This window comes from Hemiscyllium ocellatum, chromosome 10 (assembly GCF_020745735.1).
Source record: "Hemiscyllium ocellatum isolate sHemOce1 chromosome 10, sHemOce1.pat.X.cur, whole genome shotgun sequence".
Taxonomy (NCBI): domain Eukaryota; kingdom Metazoa; phylum Chordata; class Chondrichthyes; order Orectolobiformes; family Hemiscylliidae; genus Hemiscyllium; species Hemiscyllium ocellatum.
This window is the reverse complement of record NC_083410.1, coordinates 17,687,146-17,709,442: the sequence shown is the minus strand read 5'-3', so window position 1 is coordinate 17,709,442 and position 22,297 is coordinate 17,687,146. Positions and strand designations below refer to the sequence as shown.

The 22,297-nt window shown below is 37.9% G+C and overlaps 1 protein-coding gene across 4 annotated transcripts in view; it reads right to left on the bottom strand.

The window, feature by feature from the left end:
• Nucleotides 1-8,894: 8,894 nt before the first annotated feature.
• Nucleotides 8,895-22,297, bottom strand: part of akt3a (v-akt murine thymoma viral oncogene homolog 3a) — a 417,879-nt gene continuing 404,476 nt past the window's right edge. For all 4 annotated transcript variants that reach the window (XM_060831296.1, XM_060831297.1, XM_060831298.1 and 1 more), the window contains 2 exons: nucleotides 20,228-20,330; nucleotides 8,895-10,812 (listed from right to left, as the gene is read on the bottom strand). In XM_060831296.1, coding sequence (XP_060687279.1) covers nucleotides 10,727-10,812; nucleotides 20,228-20,330 — 189 coding nt within the window. In that variant the 3' untranslated portion in view covers nucleotides 8,895-10,726. The remainder of the gene's footprint in view (nucleotides 10,813-20,227; nucleotides 20,331-22,297) is intronic.

Sequence of the window (22,297 nt, the reverse complement as noted above, 5' to 3'; positions counted from 1 at the left end):
CCTTTGGTCTTCACTCTGGAAAAGGAGAACATGGGTATGGAATGTAGGAAAGGGACTGTGAGAAACCTGTACAGCAATTTGACTTTTAAAAAATGGGTCATATTAGAGGCTTTGTCAGGTTTTAAAATAGACAAATTCTCTGGCCTGAATGAATTGCATCCTAGGCTACTGTGAGAGGCGAGGCAGGAAATTGCAGGGGCTCTGACAGAAAAGGATTGAAGGACAGCTAATGTGGTTCCATTTTTTATGAGGGGTGGTAGAGTTGAACCAGGAAATTAAGACAGGTGAGAGTCTCATGTCAGTGGTAGGGAAACTATTGGAGAAAATTCTGAAGGACCGAATTGATAACCACTTAGAAGGGCATGGGTTAATTAGGGATAATCAGCATGGCTCTGTCAGAGGGAGATCATGCCTAACAAATTTCTTAGAAAGGATGAGTGAAGTTCAGTTGAGATAGTTTACATGGATTTTAGCAAAGCTTTTGCCAAGTTCTCACATATGATACTGACTGAGAAGGTTAAAGCACATGGAATTGAGGGAAACTTGGTAAGATGGCCTAGTAATAGGACACAAAGGGTAGTGGTAGAAGGCTGTTCGAGTGACTGGAGGCCGGTGTCCAGCAGTGTACCACAAGGATCAATACTGGGACCCTTATTGTTTTTTACATACATAAATGATATAGATGAAAATGTGGGAGATTGTTAAGCAAATTTGCAGAGAACACCAAGATTGGTAGCGTGGTGTTAATAGCAAAGAAAATGGTTATAGGTTATAGGAAGATATGGATGGATTGGTTAGATGGACAGACTGGTGGCAGGTGATATTTAACCCTGTTAAGTACAAGCTGTTGCAATTTAGAAGAAGAAACAAGGTGAGGAAGCATTATGAAGATGTGGTTGTACTGTAGCTTAAAGAGAGTTAGAAGCTAGCAGAACTACCTGACAGCACCAAATGTTCTCAATAAGGTAACATGTAACACTTGGTCAAAAGCTAGATTAGTCGTGTTGCCTGGAAACAACAAAACAGATTCGAATTAGGCCAATTTAAATTATACCTGGAAAAAGACCAAATTCCAATCAAATTTGAATTTAGTATATTAACAATCTTAAAAGCCAATGACTCAATCCGATGCTTTGGAGATATAAGACCAGGGAAAATTTAACAGTTGGGAGAACTGCCAAGCCACCAGCATGTAAAGACTGCCTGAAAAATAGCTCTCTTAAAAAATACCTTTATTGAACAGTAACCTGTGAAGCAGAATCCCTAAAATGAAGACGACAGGAATACAGAGAATAACCGAAAGTTGCCTGGTTTTGGGATAAGAAGTTTTGTTTTGTAAATCTTAATCGGGATTTTTATCAGACCAGTATTGTAGAGGGGAAAGTAAAAGATAGGTTAGAGGAAGGAGTTGTAAATAGTTGTTAATTATTCTCTGATATACTTTAAGAAATAAAGTTGTTAATTTTTTTTACTTTAAATAGTTTTTGAATTTTCAGATTACTTTTCTGTGTTTCAGATAAATCTTTTCTGTGTTGCTAGTTTAAATTAAGCAGGAGGGTTACCACATGTCATAACAGGCAGTATTTAATGATTGGCAGGACACTGGGTAGCTTAGAACTATTCACACATCCCTGGAGTTGGCAGAGCATGTGAATAGGATAGTTAGGAAGACGTGCGGACACTTGCTTTCATCAGTCTTGGAATAGAATGTAAGAGGAAGGAGGTAATGTTGGAGTTAAACAGAGGGTTGGTGAGTCCACAGCTGGAGTAGTGTGTGCAATTCTGGTCATCTCACTACAAGGAGGATGTGATAGCACCAGATGAGGTACAGAGGAAGTTCACCAGGATATTGTTTGGGATGGAGAAATTAAGCTACAAGAAGAGATTAGTAGGCTTGGATGGTTTTCTTTATTGCAAAGAAGACTGGGGGGGGGGGGAACATGCTTGAGGTGTATAAGATTATGAGGGGTATGGACAGGTGAGTCTTGGTTGAGGGGTCACTCACGAGAGGGCATAGGTTTTGAATAAGGGACAGGAGATTTAGAGGAGTTTCAGTTAAAAAAAGTTTTCACTCAGCAGGTAGTCAGAATCTGGATTGCAACATCTGGCAAGGTAGTGGAGGCTGGAAACCTTCCAACCTTTAAAAAATTTTCTAAATATCGTAACATTCAAGAATACGGGACAAGTGCAGGAAATTGGGATTAACACACTTCTAGTTATATCAGTGCACTTGATGGGCTGAAGGGCCTTTTCTGCAATGTATGAATCTATGAATCATAACCTGCCTTGTCTGACAACGAAGACTGACAGTTAACTATTTTTCTGTGTCTAATGATGGCCTAATCAATCAGCAGCCTCTTCTCAAATATGTTTCTTGCATCCTAGTCTGATGAGTGCAAGCTGAAATGCTTTGACACCTTATCTCCTTGTAGCAATGTTTAATTTCTGTATTACCAAACAATTCTTTTAAAGAGTCGAGAGTGTGGTGCTGGAAAAGCACAGCCGGTCAGACAGCATCCGAGGAGTAGGATAATTGAGGTTTTGGGCAAAAGCCCTTCATCAGGAATGAGGCTTGTTGGCCAAAGGGGCTGAGAGATAAATGGGGGTAGGGGGGTAGGGCTGGGTGAAAGGCAGCTGAGAAAGCGATGGGTAAATGAAGATGGGGGTGAAGGTGATAGGTCGGACAGGAAGGTGGCAAATCCTTACCACCAGCCGCCTGGAGGAGGAATGCCTCAACTTCCGCCTTAGGACCCCCCAACCACATGGGATCAATGTGATTTTCAGCAGTTTCCTCATTTCCCCTCCTCCCATCTTATCCCAGATCAACCCTCCAACTCAGCATTGCCATCTTGACCTGTCCTCCATTGGAGAGAAAGGTAGAGTGGATAGTTGGGAATGAAGATGGAGGGCTTATGCTCCTCGGATGCTGCCTGACCAGCTGTGCTTTTCCAGCACCACACTCGACTCTGATCTCTAGCATCTCCTCACCTTCTAATTCTTTTAAAGACCTATATAAATTCAAACTAATGTGTTGACCTCAACTTGTAAAATATAAATATAAGCATGTTATTTGACCTGAAAGAAGTCACGTAAACTTTTCAAAACTTTCAAGGAAGCAGCAAAATTCACAAACCATCCTCCTTCCACTCCCTGCATTCCAAAAGTAATGGAGATAAGGAGCTGAAAATCAGTAAAAACAGTCTGGTGCATCTATTAACTCTTGAATTTTGCATTGGAATTGAAAATTATTGGAATAAACATCTACCAAAAACATTACGAAACCAACAGAAATAATAAATACAGAAATACTTAGTCTCTCTTAAGTAACAATTAGTATTTTGTGTCTGTATGCCCAGAAATGGGTCAAGAAATTTATATAAAAGGTAGTAAAAACAAATTTACTGACTAGTTTGCAGTTAACACATGCACGAAAACAATCTTGAGATTTTTACTGGGTGAAGACATTTAGAGTAATAGAGATATACAGCACAGAAACAGACCCTTCAGTCCAACCTGTCCACGCCGACCAGATATCCTAAATTAATCCAGTCCCATTTGTCAGCATTTGGCCCGTATCCTTCTAAACCCTTCCTATTAACATACAATTACAACATTTAAAAGGCATTTGGAGGGTAACAGTCTCTACCACTTCCTTCTGGCAGCTCATTCTACACACGCCACTCTCTGTGTGAAAATGTTGCACGTTAGGTCGCTTTTAAGTCTTTCCCCTCTCACCCTAAACCTATGCCCTCTAGTTCTGGATTCCCCCACCTCAGGGAAAAGACCTTCATCCTATCCATGCCCCTGATTTCATAAATCTCTATAAGGTCACCCCTCGGGCTCCGACGCTCCAGGAAAAACAGTCCCAGCCTGTTCAGCCTCTCCCTATAGCTTAAATTGTCCAACCCTGGCAACATCCTTGTAAATCTTTTCTGAAACCCTTTCAAGTTTCACAACATCCTTCCGGTAGGAAGATCAGAATTGCATGCAATATTCCAACAGTGGCCTAACCAATGTCCTGTACAGCTGCAACATGACCTCCCAACTCCTATACTCAATGCTCTGACCAATAAAGGAAAGCATACTAATAACCTTCCTCCCAATCTTGTCTACCTGCGACTCCACTTTCAAGGAATTATGAACCTGCACTCCAAGGTGTCTTTGTTCTGACACTCCCTCGGACCTTACCATTAAGTGCATAATCCTGCCCTGATTTGCCTTTCCAAACTGCGCATTTACCTAAATTAAACGCCATCTGCCACCCCTCAGCCCATAGGCCCATCTGATCAAAATCCTATAGTACTCTGAAGTAACCTTCTTCATTGTCCACAACACCTGCAAGTTTGGTATCACCTGCAAACTTACTAACTATACATCCCATTTTCACATCCAAATTATTTATATAAATGATGAAAAGCAGTGGACTCAGCACTGATCCTTGTGACATCCCATTGGTCACAGGCCACCGGTCTGAAAAGCAACCCTCCACCATCAACCTATCTTCTACCTTCGAGCCAGTTCTGCACCCAATTGGTTAGCTCTCCCTGTATTCCATGTGATCAAACCTTACTAACCAGTCTACCGTGAGGAACCCTTTGTTTGGATTCTCCTTAACCCTATTCGCCAAAGCTATCTCATGTCCCCTTTTTGCCCTCCTTGCTTCCCTCTTCAGCATATTCCTATTGCCTTTATACTCTTCTAAGGATTCACTCGATCTCTGCAGTCTATACCTGACATAAGCTTCCTGCTTTTTCTTGACCAAAACCTCAATTTTTGTAGTTATCCAGCATTCCCTACACCTACCAGCCTTGCCTTTCACCTTAACAGGAATCTGGACTCTTGTTAATTCATTTTTGAAGGCTTCCCATTTTCTAGCCATCCTTTTATCTGCATCTGCCCCCAATCAACTTTTGAAAGTTCTTGCCTAATACCATCAAAATTAGCCTTCTTCCAATTTAGAACTTTAACTTTCAGATCCGGTCTATCCTATTACATCACTATTTTAAAACAAATCGAATTATCGTCCCAGGCCTCAAAGTACTCCCTCATTGTCACCACAGTCACTTGTCCTGCCTTATTTCCCAAGAATAGGTCAGGTTTTGCACCTTCTCCAGTATGTACATCCACAGACTGAATAACAAACTTTTCTTGTACACACTTAACAAATTCCTCTCCATCTGAACCCTTAACACTATGGCAGTCCCAATCTATGTTTGGCAAGTTAAAATTTCTGACCATAACCAGCCTACTATTCTTACAGATAACTGAAATCTCTTTACAAATTTGTTTCCCAATTTTCCTCTGACTACTGGGGGTCTATAGTAGAATCCCAACAAAGTGATCATTCTTTTGTTATTTCTCTGTTCTACCCAAATAACTTCCTTGGATGTATTCCCAGAAATATCCCATGTACAGGTGTAATGTTACCTCTTATCAAAAATGCCACCCTCCCCTCCTCTCTTGCCCCCCCTTTCTAGTTGCCCTATAGCATTTGTATCCTGGAACATTAAACTGCCAGTCCTGTCCATCCCTGAGATAAAGAACTGTCAGTGAGGATTAAGAAAATAATGGAAATTAATACATCTTTTGGGGTTTATTGAAGATCAGTACTGACCTTGAATAAATGAGGAATAGTCGTTTCTTTGTTTTGAAAATATCATCTGTATTTAAGATTTAAAAACTCAGTATATGAGGCAATGCATGATGGTTGATAACTTGAGAGAACCATTGTTTTCAAGTTGGAGAGAAATTATATGGTTATCTCGAGTTAATAGCCAAGTATTTCGTTTTGTTTTTAAAAAGTATACAAATCAATTTCCTATTACACTGCCGCTAAGAGTTAAATTAAGGGTTGGTCTTCTGGGCCGAGGGGCTCATACATGTAATTTTATTCTCAATACAAGCCACAGGTCCTGCCTTAATCTTTCAAAATATTGAAGTTAAACTAAAAATAAAAGCTAAGACAAATGCACCACCATGGACAAGAAATAAGCTTACACAGGCACTTCCATTACAAATGTGGACATCGGAACGTAGTGAAAGCTTAGTCAATCCTTTGCAGCCCTGCACACGTGCCCATGTAATATGTAGTCCATATGAAGCAGTGAGGTTTGAGATATCATATGGTGCCAATTTTAATGTTGCACATTTTATCCCTATTTGGAAAATGTTTTGATATTATCTGGTTTACAAAAAGATCAAATTGCATTTATAAATCACCTTTCAAAACTTTAACTCATCTCAAAATGTTTTATAACCAATGTGCTACTTAAGTGCAATCAGTCTTCTAATTTAGAAGAAGTTACAGTGCTTCAAAAAGCAGAGGTGCACATTAATTGGAGCTTCACATTTTCAGAACAAAGCTGACTAGCTTCAGTGCCACCATTAATAGGCAGCTAGCTGGTTGAAGCATGAGATTACAGAGTCAATTTTTATTATAAACATGGACACAGACATTTACAGTAATAAGTTTTATAACAATAGCATAGAAAGCTTTTATAGATTTGAGATTTTAACAGATCAAGATAGATAAAACCCTACTGAAGGCACATGGAGGACAAAGAATAAAGCAATCAAATCCAAAAGAAATAGTCCCTTTTTATCCTTGATTAATACATGAACCTGAAGTTGTGCCCACCATGATCCAATCCCCAGGTCTCTGCACCTGGAGGACTGTAATTTGGATAATCTATATTAAAGATGATCTGTTGAGCCTAGGTTTTGCCAAATTTGCATAGTGGTTTATACTAGTGGAAGTTATGCAGTACTTAGAAATGGTATAAACAGGTATAGTGAGGCATCTTAGAAAGTATCCCTGACCTTCCATGAATTTTGAAACTAGATTGCCATTTTCAGAATCCAGTTCAGGTAACCTTGGTAGGCCAGTACTAAAGTACAGCACATAATGGCAACAGTAGATTTGTGCTAATAACACCAAACTGGAATCAAATGTTTGAAGTAAAAAGCTTTGAAAAGGCTACAAATGCAGCAAAATAACATTAGATTAGATTAGATTACTTACAGTGTGGAAACAGGCCCTTCAGCCCAACAAGTCCACACTGACCCACCGAAGCGCAACCCACCCATACTCCTACATTTACCCCTTACCTAACACTACGGACAATTTATCATGGCCAATTCACCTGACCCACACATCTTTGGACTGTGGGAGGAAACCGGAGCACCCGGAGGAAACCCACGCAGACACGGGGAGAACTTGCAAACTCCACACAGTCAGTCGCCTGAGTCGGGAATTGAACCCGGGTCTCAGGCGCTGTGAGGCAGCAGTGCTAACCACTGTGCCGCCCAACATGATGATGGCCATCAATAACTGGAGAAAAATAAAACATGGGTGCAGTTGTAAAAAGCCTGTGTAGATACAGAAGTGTGGAATGGACCAGAAGAGAACATCCTCAATGATAATATTGCCAGAAATTTCTTAAGATGACAGTTTCCAAAATGGATTTTTCCCTTTTCTCACAAATTGGTGCATGGAAATGAAAACATAGGAGGAATTTTAAGTTTTAAAGCACAATTCATGATCGAAACACCATTGTATACTCAATTATGCAGAACCTCCATTTAACAAAATATTGTGTACCAGGAAAGATGACATAATACATTTGACTACCAGTTACTAATTTAGTAAAACAGAATACTGCAGACGCTGGAAATCTGAAATATGAACAGAAAAGTACTGGACAAATTCACGTCTGGCAGCATCTGTGAACAGATACAGAGGTAGTGTTTTGAATGAAATATGACTTCTTCAGAACTCAAAGGGGGCTGAAATTGTGCCTTTTATGTTTTGTCAGTGGTGGAAGGAAGAACAAGTGAAAAAGATATAACAATTATTAGTTTGAATTGCGTTCCTATCTTCAGCCTGAATAGCAAGGAATGCTATAATCAGTTTTAGTTCGGACAAGGGAGGAAACAAGAACAAAACCAGGGTATTCCCAGTTCTAATCATAGATTTGGATGAACTTAAGTTCTTAAAGGTTTCAAGCATCCTAAAACTCATCATGAGTTTATATGTGATTTAAAAACACAGTCTGTTGACATCAAAAGAAAGACAAGGGTCAATTTCTTCAGGAAAACATTGGGGGAAATTCTGCAAAGTATTACACAATGAAAGTAATAAAACTTCAAATAAACATACATTAGGGACCAATCAATCTTAGCACTCTATAATGACTTGATAAAAGTCATAAATAATGTTGATCTCAGAACAATTCAAATTTTCAAAACCCCAAAAAACAGGTAGCAGGTTTTCTATATGTAGTGATAAAATCCAGAGATTGGCACTGCTAAGAAAATATCAAGTACTTGAACATTTACTGAAAAGTCATCAGCTGTTTTTATGTACAGTTGGGAAAAATGAATATCCATTATTCCAACCTCATCCAGCTATTTGCAAATACTGCAAGGACTTTCATTAATCAACATTTTAGTACCCTGAAAAAGTTCATGATTTATTATCTGATTACAGTTGCATCAACCCAGATAATTAGAATAGATGAATATTTCATTTAGAGATTAAAAGCTCAAAAACTACAATATTCATGAATAGAGTGAACAGTATCCTCTTTTGCTGAAACAGAGAAAAAACAAATCGTATTTCTAGTATTTAAAATAATCACTTCAAAAAACCTAAGAAATTTTTGACTGTTGAATTTTGAATCACAGAATAAAATTTTGGTTGAAAGGTTTGAAAATTAGTAGCCCTAGAAATATTTTACTGTATTTTATATAACAGTGTTCAATCCAGTATTTTGAAGAGATATCCCCAACAAATTATACATGCTACTACTATACAGACAAGACATATGGTAAACAATCAAAATTAATAAGTAGTAAGACTACACAACCCAATAGCGGATTGACGTAGTGCTTTATTTAAGCAGTCTGTAAGAAGGAAAATAATGTGCATCCCTATCATATACATTTATGTGTAAAAATACTAAGGATGTACAGTGTACAAAACATTTTGTTGCAGTTTTTCACATCCTTGTGGGTCTTATACTTAAGGAAATAAACAGTTAAATTTTACCAACAGTAATACAGTTCACTAAGTCTTAGTCCCTTCTGCTTACAATTCTTAACCATATGACTAGATCTTTATGCATTTAATGATAGAACTAGCAAGGTCAAGAACTTTCACAAATCCTAGGCTACACAGAGGCAAAAGTAATGACCAATTTAAGATTTTAAAATAAATATTTTACATCTTTTTCATGCTCATCTGTAATACACTACTGGTAGCAGATACAGGAAGTTCTATTTTAGACAGTACAAATAGTAGCAGCAAAGTGTGTACATTGAGGTGTAATATATAGACCCTGCAGTTAGTAGAGGACCTCACCTTTCACCTTGCCAATATACTGTGGTAGCAATGCATTGCCTCAACAAGGAGTGGCAAACCTTGTGAAGCGGCAATTAAGGTGAATACATGTGTTTAGTCATAAAAGCATTTAGATTCAAAATGCCACAGGAATGTGACAACAAAATGGATTAGTGTTAAAGCAAAGCTATGGAATCTTCACAATCAAACAGGAATGGCCTGTTTGGCTAAAGATGGCTGCAGTACAAGAGGGCATACTCAATCAGGAAAGGTCATTTCAAAATGAATCCTTGAAGATCTTGACTTTGCTTAGCTTACTGGTTTTCATTTACTTCTTAAGTAAAGCACAAAATCTTATGGATTAACAGTTTGAAAACCTTGTCCAAAAAAAAGACTAGCATTGTACAGTTGGTCAACCACCATAATCAATAAACTTTTAGCAATAACCGTTCACTGATGGTGGAATGTATCTGACACAAACGATTGTTACTACTAAAAATAAATACTACATTTTTTTTTAAACATGTGTACATTCAAACTTAACACCAGAAAAAAAAAGCTAATTCAGAAGTTTACAGGCAAACCTTGCTGTTCACCAACCAAGACTGGGGGGCATAAATATTCTACCCACAAGTTTGGTGAAAATCATAAATTTGAACTTATGCCTGTCAATATCCTTCAGCCATCATAAAACACGTGCAGGCAGAAGTGCAGGGTATCCAAGGTTGTAAAAAAAAATCTGCGATTGCACTTGTTTAGTCTATAACAAGTCAGTTGGGCTAACTCAAGTTGAGCCTTCACTTACATGGGTTGGTACTGGCTTTAATATTGACAGGGATTGAGTCCTGACAGTTGATCACAAATTCCCAATTTCAGCCAACGGTTAATGACACCAGCTCATTTCTTCAGTGATATGTCTAACAAAAATCTTCCATACTTGCCTTACATCACAAACAAATGCTTGCTATGAACAGCAATGAATATAACAAAAAGTACACCAGTTGCATCAGATGCTTAAATTTCATTTTTTGTCATTATTGTGAAATTTTGCCAAATGCCTTCTTCAGCGTCTATTAAACCTCGGTTCCATTGACAGGCTGAAATGCATTAATGCTGCATCATGTACAGTACATCCTATTAGGACTTCATTTGTTTAAAAATATTCTTTGCAGGACATTATGTCAAAATAGTAGGAGGTAACAGCTTGAATCTCCAGACTGACATTTAGATTCATGCAAAAACATTCAACTCGAAATGATTCCTGAAGATGCCCTGCCTCTGAAATCAAGTATAGCTTAAACTCTTATTGTTCAGGAATGATTTCCAGTGATACACCATGACACAGCTGAGCAGCAAAAAAAAATCAGAAAAAAAAAACTTGATGGCCTATTCTCTTCCACTGGCAGAATATGAGAACTGGGGAAAATGTGGCCGTCTTTCATTGTCCATGCAGTCCATACCATCCTCATCATCTATGAACAATAGATAAAAGAAATCATTCTTCAGACATTTACTTCACAATAACTGCAGTCAATTTAATTCTGAACTTTATCCCTTATTGATTTTTTAAGCATTTCTTGAAGAGTGAACCATTTATTTTCCTTACAATTATACATCCCACAGGGCATATTAAAAATTATTTCAGCAAGCCATACTGATTGACAAATAGAACTTAGTTTTAACTGTACATTTAAAAATCCAATAACAATGACTAAATATACTTACCAAGTTGCAAAATGAGAAATATTTAGAACTATCATTTACATAAATATCCAATTTGCCAAGGCACCAGTGTAAAATAGCTTTTGGTTATTAGGCCAATAGGCTAGTGAATAGTTACATGCACAGAGATAGATTTTCAAGCTTCTAGCATAGATGTACAGCATGGAAACAGACCCTTCGGTCCAACCCGTCCATGCCGACCAGATATCCCAACCCAATCTAGTCCCACCTGCTAGCACCCGGCCCATATCCCTCCAAACCCTTCCTATTCATATACCCATCCATTTAAATCTATAAGACAAGTAAAAGAAATAAATAATATTCTACCCAATTTAAGTTGAGCCATTTCAAAACCTGCATTCATTTGGTAGTATCTGAAATTTAGCATTCATTTTATAATCATATTATTCATAATATATTAACACAGGTTTTGTTTAATACAGATTGGAGACTTGTGGAAACATCGTACAGATAAATTAATTTGTATTAATTGAGGTAACCTTAAAACATCACTTATCAAAGCACTCAATATATTTTAAAGGAAAAGATTTAACCCCAAATTAATTTTTGTCAAAATTCTTCTGAAGGAAGTTCACTGATTGGGGGACGGGGTTAAAAATAGCCGATGCCTAACCTTTGACCTCTTGTGTGACAAACTGTTTCTGTATTCAATCTTTGCTCTCAGTTGTTTGAACGTTATGAGTGAAGTGTTACTCTCAGAGGTTACTGCATATGGATTAAATGCTATTCTGCTTCTCTCTGATATTGAAAATAAATGTTCTTCCAGCACTTGGAGAGATGTTTGACAAATGTATTTCTAAAATTTAAGGATAGTTTTAACTTTCACTAAAATTCTAGGTGAATGCAGTATATTCATTCACATCCTTTGAAAGTCTTGAACTAATATGAATGTGATGCAAAGAATGGATACATAAAGCATGATATAAAATAAATAACAACACTATATGGAATTAATATAGTCATGCATCAGTTGATCTTTTTATTCTTTTGGTGTATGAATTCTAATAATGTCTTAATGTCACTGCATACTCTTTCACTCTGATAGATATTTTCATGTATTGAGTCAGCAGCAGGTATAATTCCTTTAAAAGATGCAGAAATTAGCTATGTCGGAATGAAATCCTACATAATTCAACATATCCTTATCCTACTGGTTGCTACAATGGAAGGAACTTTTAGGCACATCTTGTAATGAACAGAATAAGCATTTTTTCCCAGTACTACAAAATAAATTGGTACATATTGCTAGCCAAAATAGGACAGAGCATTTCAATACATAGATGTAGAATCTTAAGTGCGTAAGAGCTGCAATTTAGCTTGTATCATTTAAGTATACCTTGGCAGTTTAGGATGACTTACTTCTATCTTAAAAAGGAATTCTTAGGTGACTGACTAATATAATACGAGACCTAGTCTGTTAGAGGTGGGACAGAGTGGTTTGAGAGAACAGGAAGGTGCGATGCCTGGATGGCCATGTGCTCCTTTCTCTATTGAAACTTGACTTCAGCTTGCCATCTGCAATGAGATGCATACATCTTTCCAAGATGTTTACTTTCCACTTTGAGGCAGGGTTTTCCAGATGTTAATGGGGATGCTGCTCTTTTTCAAGAAAGTTTTGAGGGTGTCCTTGAAGCATTTCCTCTGGCCTCTTATGACTCCCATGCCTTGTCAAAGCTCCAAGTAGAGTGATCACTTCTAAAGTCTGTCAGGATTACAGATGACGTGGAGGTGAACAAGCTTGGTTAATTCAATGATGACACTGACACTGGTGCACCTATGCTGGCAATGGATTTGTAGGATCTTGTGAAGGCACCACTAGCTGTACTTCTCTATGGTTTTGAGGTGTCTGCTGCACATGGTCCACATTTCTGAGTCATATTAGAGAGCAGATATCACTACTGTTCTGTAGACAAAGACCTCCCTGGTGGGTTTGAGATCTGGTCTTCAAGGGCTTTCGTTCTCAGGTAACCAACGGCTGTGCAAAAGAAGGCCATACTGAACCTTACTGATGTCTGCTTTTTTTGACAGTAGCTCTCCAGGTATGGAAAGTAGTACACATTGTTCAAGTCCTGTTAAGGACTTTGATAACCCAGGGTTTGGGGTGGCTGGGGGATAGAGAGGGGGTGAGGGAAGGAGGAGGAAATTACAAGAGACAGCAAGTAAGGGAGAGAAGGAGGGAGCAGAGAGAGAAAGAAGGAGGTTGGTGTGCCATCATCATTGGCAATCACTCACTAATGAATATGATTGACCCTCTACGATATGCTTCGTCTTTCAACTATTCAGTGCAAGGCCACTGTTCTCATAACCTCAGTGAAAGTGTTGACAATGTTTTGGAGTTTGGCCTCAGAGTGTACACAGACGCTAGTAAGCTAGAGGATAAGATAGAATCTGGCCTGGAGAAGGCAGAAGTCAAATAGGTTCTTATTTGTTCTATAGATAGCTGACTCCAATAGCAAGCTTCCTAAGGTGAGATAGAACATTGCAGCAAGGAAAACAGAGAGGAACTGATCTCATCAAGATGAAAAATATGCAAACGTTTACCACCAGTTGGTTAACAAGATGATGATGTTGAGCCACACTGTTCGTACTGATGCTGAAATCATAGAAATAAATCTAAAACCCAAAACAAGTTATTGGCTTTCCTGAGAGGCACTGAAAAATGTGTTGTTGGAAACACATTGCTGGATGTTTCGGACATAAGCCCTTCTTCAGGAAGAAGGCCTCTGAGGCCTGAAGAAGGGCTTATGCCCGAAACATCGATTCCCCTGCTCCTTGGATGCTGCCTGACCTGCTGCGCTTTTCCAGCAACACATTTTTCAGCTCTGATCTCCAGCATTTGCAGTCCTCACTTTCTCCTTTCCTGAGGCACAGGATATAAAATTAACTACAACTTTCTTCAGGTGAGCAAATAATCATTTAAATAAAATGCCCTTCAGTATTGCTTAGCCAATCTGTAATTATTAAGGCATCCAATAAATTGAACCATTCCTGTTAACTCTGTTTCTACTAATGACCTAAGTACACATCATTTGCTTGTGTTCACAATTAGATCAATACATTATTTTCTAATATGAAACTCAGTTTTGACATCTGGAATTGTCAAAATGTACAAGAACATCTATATAAATACTGTAATACTCTACTGTGGTTAGTGTTGTTCTTCATGGTTGACACTGCATCTTTTTGAAAAACATTTTTCACAGTGTGGGGAATGCTGTTAAGGCCAGCATTTGTTTTCCATTCCCAATTGTCCTCAAGAAGGTTGCAGCGAGCCAATTCTTGAACCTCAACACTCCATTCAACAAAATGACTTGCTAGGCCTTCTGAGAAGTCAATTAAGAGTAAATCACATTGCTGTGGGTCTGGAGACACACATCATGGTCTGGACAGCTAATTTCCTTTCCAAAGAAAATTCAGATTTATTGATTAACTGAATTTGAATTCTACCAGCTGCTGTGGTAGAATGTGATATGCATTTCCAGAACATTATCCTAGGCCTGAATTAGTAGTCCAGTGACATTGCCATTATATTAGCGTCTCCACAAAAAGACTGAATGGAATAGTAGTCTAGTATCAGATTATCAATTATCAAGTTATCAATCTCAGAGAGTTTGGATTTAATTAGACGAGTACAGAATATCTTTGCTGCCATGTTGAATAATTTGAGTGGCTTAAAGCTTTTGACTAGACTAAGGGAAAACTTAATAAAAATATTTTCTTGACACAGATTAATGGCCTACACTTGGATGTACAGGGTACAATTTTAAAATCCTGCTGGTAACAAAAAATATGGAAATATTGTGAATTGAGAGAAGGGCAGTAAAGGACTTCACACGGATTACAGATAAGTTACTGGAATGGCTGACATATGGCAAATCAAATTTAACAGAAGTGTGAAGTAGTACATTTTGGCAGGAAACACAATGAGCCATTATAAAGGAAAGGGCACAATTTTAAATAGGGTGAATGAGCAGAGGAACATGAGGGTATATACACAGAAATAATTGGGCTTTGAAGGGCAGTTTGAAAATATAGTTAATGAAGTGTTTTTTTTAAATTATTCACCTGTGGGACACAGGTACTGGTGCAGTATTTATTGCCCATCTTTAGTAACCTTTGAGAAGCCTTCTTGAACTGATGCTGTCCAGTAGATCCACAATTTTGTTACGTAGGAAATTCCAGGGTTTTGTCCCAACAATACTGAAAGAATAACAATATATTTCTAATACGGGATGATGAGTGCCTTGGAGGGAAACTTGCAGATGGTGGTGTCCCCATGTACTTGTGTCCTTGTCCTTCTAAATGGTAGTGATCATGGGTTTGAAAGATGCTGTCTAAGGATCTTTGGTGAATTTCTGCAGTGCACCTTGTAGATGGTACGCACTGCTGCTACTATTGATGGAGGAAGGAGTGGCACCAATCAAGCTGGCTACTTTACATGGATGGCGTCAAGGGAGTATTGCCTCATCCGGGCAAGTGAGACATTGAGATGAGGCAATAATTGGCTGGGTTGAGTTTATCCTCATTTTTGTGTACAGCTCACATCTGGACAACTTTCCACTTTGTCGGGTAGATGCCAATGTTGTAGCTGTACTGAAATAACTTGGTTAAAGGCATGACAAGCTGTGGAGCACAAGTCTTCAGTACAACTGCTGGAATGATGACAGGGTCCATAACCCTTGCTGTATCTAGTTCCTCCAGCTGTTACTTTGCATCACATGGTGTAAAACAAATTGGCTGAAGACAGGCATCTGTGTTGCTGGGGATGTCTATAAGAGGCAGAGATGGATTATCCTGTTGGTAACTCTGGCTGAGGAGTGCTACGAATGCTTCAGTCCCATCTTTTGTACTGAAGTGCTGGGTTCCCCATTTTGATGTTTTTATTTTAAATTATCAGTATCCACAATGTTTTGTATTTGAAAGTTATGAAGAACCATCTCAAAATTTTGATTTCACCCCAACTGGTGGACTCTACCCAATTGTGAATTGCACTTTAGAAAGACTGAGACAATGAGACAATACAGAAAAGCCTTATGAGAATATTTCCCTATGCTGCAGCCAAGTAGTTGGATTTAGGTTGATGGGGTTTGTTCTCAGAAAACAGAAGTTTAAATGGAGGCTTGATATGAGGGTCTAGAGTTGAGAATAAGAACACATCAATTTCCAGGTAATTAGCAAAAGAACCAAGAACAAGTGGTTAAGATCTGGAATGCACTACCTGGATATGTGGAGGAGGTACTTCTTTAAAAATAAAACAAGATAAATAACTGAACCGAAAAAAATTTGTAGGCCTACAGGATGAAAGTGGGACTACTTTAGCTGCAGAAAGTCAGCTCAGATGTGCAAAGCTGAAACACCTGTGCTGTTACCATTCTGTGATTCTAATTTCACCTTTAGATTAGAAAACAGAGAGCGTTCATGGGAAGGTTTTAAATTTCTTCTGCAATGTGATCATGTTGCAATCAGGAGGATGGTGGAAATTCAGTCATTATGAAATTTTTACTGATCACCCTATCTCACTACGCTATCAATATCTAGCAAGGGCTCAAACGTACACTTGTCAGTTCTCTAAAAGCAAGCTGGTTACAATTCTTCTTTATAGAAGGGTCATCAAAGAGCTTGGGTTTCCTTGGGAATAGAATCAGTTCCAGAATGGCACATCCCAGAACAGAGAGAACTCTGAGAGAGATCCCATAATTTAATGCCTGAGGGAAACAAGCGTTATTTCAGAAGTCTGGTGCATTTATGAGAACTAGAATCTGTGTAGCATTAATTCTTTTCAGCTCCACAAGCCAACAGAAATAACAGACTTGCATTTATAAATCATCTTTCACAATCTCAGAAATTCAAAGTGCTTTAAGCCAATTAAGTATTTTTGAAGTGTCATCATTCTGAAGTTGGACACACAACAATCACAGCACAGCAAGGGACCACAAACAAGAATGCGATAAACAAACAGATAATCTGTTACGGACTATTTATGCTCAAGAGTTGAGTTCAGGCATTTGTTCGCAGTTCCTGGTACTTCGTCCCATGTCATTTACCTAATAAAGCAATTAGTACCATTCATTCAACATTACCCAGGCTTGGTATAGTGACACCAAAAGAAAAGTTAATCAGGAGTTGTTGTTTAAAGCACATGCACAAATAATTAATCAAACTAGAGTATTTTGAAATATATTACCTGTAGTTAAATCAGAGAACTTAGATATAGCAAGAACATCAAATGTTAACTCTTTATGAGATATTTCGCATTGTATGTCTAAAATGTCTCGAAATTTGGCATTGTTCCATACAAATTTATGGTTAATATAATTCGTGATTGGTCAATGATCTGTGTAAATTTCATTGGATATTTTTACACAACATCACAATCAATTAAAAAATCCACATAAGAGTTAATCAAGCCACAATTTAAGAATGCTTGGCTCATAAAATGTAATAATTGTACAAAATCATGATTGTACAAATGTATAATCATGTGTTTTTATCTCAGAATGTTACTTCACTTAAGTTTTAGATAATTTACTCTGATACAAAACTTGTGATGTAAAAATGAATTCATTTCGCCACACAAAAGCTAAATTGTAACTACAAATTTAGTAATTGTCACAGTTTGTGGTAAATTAAACCTATATTTTTAAATAGAGGTGTTATTTTTTCAAAATTGTAGCTTGATTAACTCTTGCTTATATGACATGCTCTGGAAGCCAAATTATGTAGATTATATGAACACACAAATCCTTGGAAGCAGACCATTCAATCTCTTCAGCCTGCTACACCATTCAATAAGATCACAGAGAATCTGATTATAAATTTAAGTCCTCATTCCTGTTTACTCCTGATAACCGTTAACCTCTTGCTTAATAAGAATCAGTCTACCCTCTGCCTTAAAAATATTCAAGGATTCCGATTCCAACATCTTTTCAGCAAGAACATTTCAAAGATTCACAACTCAGAGAAATAATTTTAGTTTTAAATGGCTGACCTTAATTTTTAACAGTGACGTTGAGTTCTAGATTTTCCTATAACAGAAAACATTCCACATCTATCCTATCAAGATCAGCATTCCCCTGTTGTTTTTCTTCTAGGCAGACCCATGAGGTAGGTGCATGACAGTTCCAGAATTGGAAGTCAATGCTGCAGTCCACATCAGCACACCAATTGCCGTGTGTGGACCTCTAAGTGGCCGTGCACGCATGCAACTTAGAGGGGACATTGGTTAAGATCCCTCAGGATCTCCTGTGGTTCAATCAAGTTGTGTCTTACTCTTATAAACTTCAGTTTAGATTGTCCAACATTTCCTCATTATAAGACATTTACCCACCAACTACAAGCAATCACAATGTGATCAATCACTAACTGTGTTGGCCATAAAACTTTATGAAAGAATGCCAAATAGTAATGGACAATGAAGACGGCCATCTCAGAGTATAATGGGACTTTGATGGGCTGATGTGCCAAGGAATGACAGAAGAAGGTTAATTTAGATAAATGTGAGGTGTTGCATTTTGTTAAGGCAAAACAAAGACTTATACCCCTAATGGTAAGGTCCTGGAGAGTGTTATTGAACATAGTTTCCTTGGAGTGCAGGTTCATTGTTCCTTGAAAGTGAAGTTGCAGATACACAGGATAGTGAAGGTGGTGTTTGGTACACTTGCCTTTATTGGTCAGTGTAAAGTTGGGAAGTCATGTTGCAGCTGTGCAGGACATTGGTTAGGCCACTTTTGGAGTACTGCATTCAATTCTGGTCTCTCTGCTATAGGAAAGTTGTTGTTAAACTTGATAGGGTTCAGAAAAGACTGATGAGGATGTTGCTGGGGTTGGAGGGTTTGAACTACAGGGAAAGGCTGAAAATGCTGAGGCTGTATTCCCTGGAGCAGGACCTTATAGAGGTTTATAAAACCATGAGGGGCATGGATAGGTTAAACAGCCAAGGTGTTTTTTCCAGGATAGGGGAGTCAAAAATAGATGTCACAGGTTTAAAGTGAGAGGGAAAATGAGAGGGAAAAGATTCAAAAGAGACCTAAGGGGCAACTTTTTCACACAGAAGGTATGAAATGAGCTGCCAGAAGAGGTGGGGCAGAGGCTGGTACAATTACAACATTTGAAAGGCACCTAGATAGAGGGTTATAGGCTAAATGCTGGTAAATGGACTAGATTATCTAGTTTAGAATATCTAGTGAGTTGGACCAAAAGGTCTGTTTTATGTTATATAACTCTATGACTCAATTTAAAATGATTTGCTTTACACTGTTCTCACTATTAAAGACAATGGCAAATCTGAAGGACAGAACTTTATGCCCCCTTGCTGGTAAGTTTGGCAGAGTTGGTGGCTTAGCAGCCACTGGATGGTATTCCCACTGTCCCAATTTGTCTGCAATGTTATATAGAGGGTTGCTTCCTACCTGGCCTCAACTTTGGCTTTGCACTCTGCTTCCGCCTTGGACAAGAAGTGGTGTGGGACACCTCTTCCTCTCACTTGGTTTCTGAATCAAGACTGCCACTCCTTGACCTCTCAGATCCCCTTCTTGTTGTTGGACCCTTAAACTTACCCAATCCTAAACTCAGAAACTAGCAACTACTTGTAATCATAGTCCTGGCCATTGCTTCCAGTTGGATTGCAAGGCTATTGGCTAATCAGATTGGCTGGCAATTCTGAAGTGGTACTTCAATTTCTAGCCAATTAACACTCATGCCTGTTGGGCTGTTAAGACCAGTGAGGACACGTTCCTCATCTACGTTTTGCTCGGTAGGATAGGAAACTGCCTTTCAAAAATTCTTGCCCACAGAAATAAGAAAAAAAAACATTGTTTGTTATCAGTTCCATAGTCCTGCCTTTCTTGCAAGCTGTTTTAGCAATGCTTATTTATGTTCATGTGCTCTGTTCTTCTCACTACAGTAGAATGAAGCCAAAGTTGATAAATGGAATGTAGTTTAAGGATTACCGAATTACAGTCAAACATGGCTGGAAATAAAATTCTAACACCTCAATTTTCAGAAAGCTGAAGATTAAAGGTTAACATTTCACAAAAAGGGCACATAGTAAGCAGAAACCACTTTCAGAAACTAATGCTGTCAACTGAACAATACTTTTATAAACAATGCACGAAGAATTACTAACTTATTTGCAGGAGTACTTACATTTTTCAGGAGGAGTTATTGTAATGGTTTGGGCTGTAAATTCTTCATCAAAATACCTTGTATCTGTCTCAGAAGAAACCTGAGGTTTAAAAGGAGGTAAAAGCTAAAAGAGAGAAAGGGGAAAATAAACAGACACAAATTATTATTGATAGAGCCAAACACTTCTGCACGACTCAAATGACCACAGCCACACAAATCATGACTATACACATACAAAGGTGTATAAGACTTAATTATGAACTATTACAATCTTGGAAATAGTTACAATTTAAGGAACAAAAAAAGCTGAAACCTCAGTTACTTAGTGAAAAATAGAAGCTACAATATTACATGTTTAAAACAGAAGTGATTTGAGTCAAACAAAGCAAGCACCAAATATTAACTTAGGTATCCACTAATATTGTAACTTTGGTAGATTCTGAATTTTAAATGCAACACGCAAATTTCAGTCAATTAGAATTACATATTAAAGAGCAATGCAAAATTCTACAAGTTGCCTCAGCAGCTCACTCAGCGTGTAAGTCATCAAACAATGACTAAATCTGTCAAAGATCTGCTTTGCTTGTAGCTACTCTCATTCTAGGAGCACAACTAACCCAAGTTTTAAAGGCAAGATATTCACCAAAAATTATAAGTTTGCGCAGAGCTATCTCAGATTGGTCTTGACTTTTTGGTGGGTGTTCGGGGAGAAAAGGTTAGTTTCCCTTTTCATTTATAGTCTGTCTCAAAAGATATAAAGGAGTTAAATATAGGCCATTAAAAACAAATAGAAAACAGTAGGCCTCTGTAACTAATCTGGCAATCTTGATTAGACAAAGGAAGATTCTAGCATACAAAATTCCATCTAATTGCTTCTAAAACTTCAACTGATAGCCATATAAATTCTACAGAGTTCAGATATGTGACTTAGCTTTACAACAAGACCTTCACTATGTAGTTGAAGCTAGGCATTTGCAGCTGAAAATTCACCCCAAGAACTGTACATTTTTACAACATATTTGGCTGTACAAAACAGGTGCAATTAAAGTAAACTTCCATCATCAATATCTGAATTGATTAAACGGTCTTTCTCATTAGTCAGATCTATTTTCTTTCTAATAAAGACTAGAATACAGAAAACAAAATCAGGATTGCCAATTTACATAGCCAGCAGAGAATGAGAAACAAAAGACATTTATTGATGGTGCTTCTATATTACACTAGTCCCACCCTGACTATTTCTAGGTGCCTACAAAGAAAATATTCTAAACATTTTTGAGGATTCATTCCAAACTTTGAAAAGCACGATGTTAAGAAAACATATTGGTAACTCACTAATAAGTCTTATCAGACTATATAATGTAATGAAAAAAAGTCAAAACCTATCAAAACTACAGGTTTTATTGAAGGTGCAGATTTGTTGCACAGTGATTTTAATATTCGGGAGCTTCACATCAGCATCTGCACCTGACCCATATTCCATCTCTCCAGTGCCTTTTCTCAGAAACAACAAATCAGATTTAAGACAAAAGACTTCAAAGCATTTCCCTGACCTTGCCTTTGCCATTGTATGTTTACTTTTTAATAAATGTATTAAATTCTGAGGGGGTGGGTAATACACCTCATATACCTATTTAATTAAATCAAAAGTTTTATTGCAATATCTTAAACTCAATGCTCCTTCAACTCTTCACACTTGTTCATAATTATCTTAAAAATGACAATTGAGATAAATTTTCATGTCCAAAATACAGAAAAACACATTTAAAAATATTCTATCTGTACATCCATCTCCCAAAAATTGCTGACAAGCGTAAGTCTCTTTCGTGACATTGGCAAAAAGAATCTCCCAAATGCATTACTGAATACACTATGCATTTCTCTATTAAATGTTACCAACAATATTGCAAAGGGGATGTGGCACAGACAAGAGTCCAGAGAGGGATGGGGCACTGACACAAGGTTCACAGCGGGGACATGGCACAGACAAAGCGTCTGTAGAGGGAATGTGATCCAGACAAAGGCGTGCAGAGGGTGCAGGGAGGTCTAGAAAGGAAGGAAGAAAGAGGGAAAAGAAGATGGCCTATAATG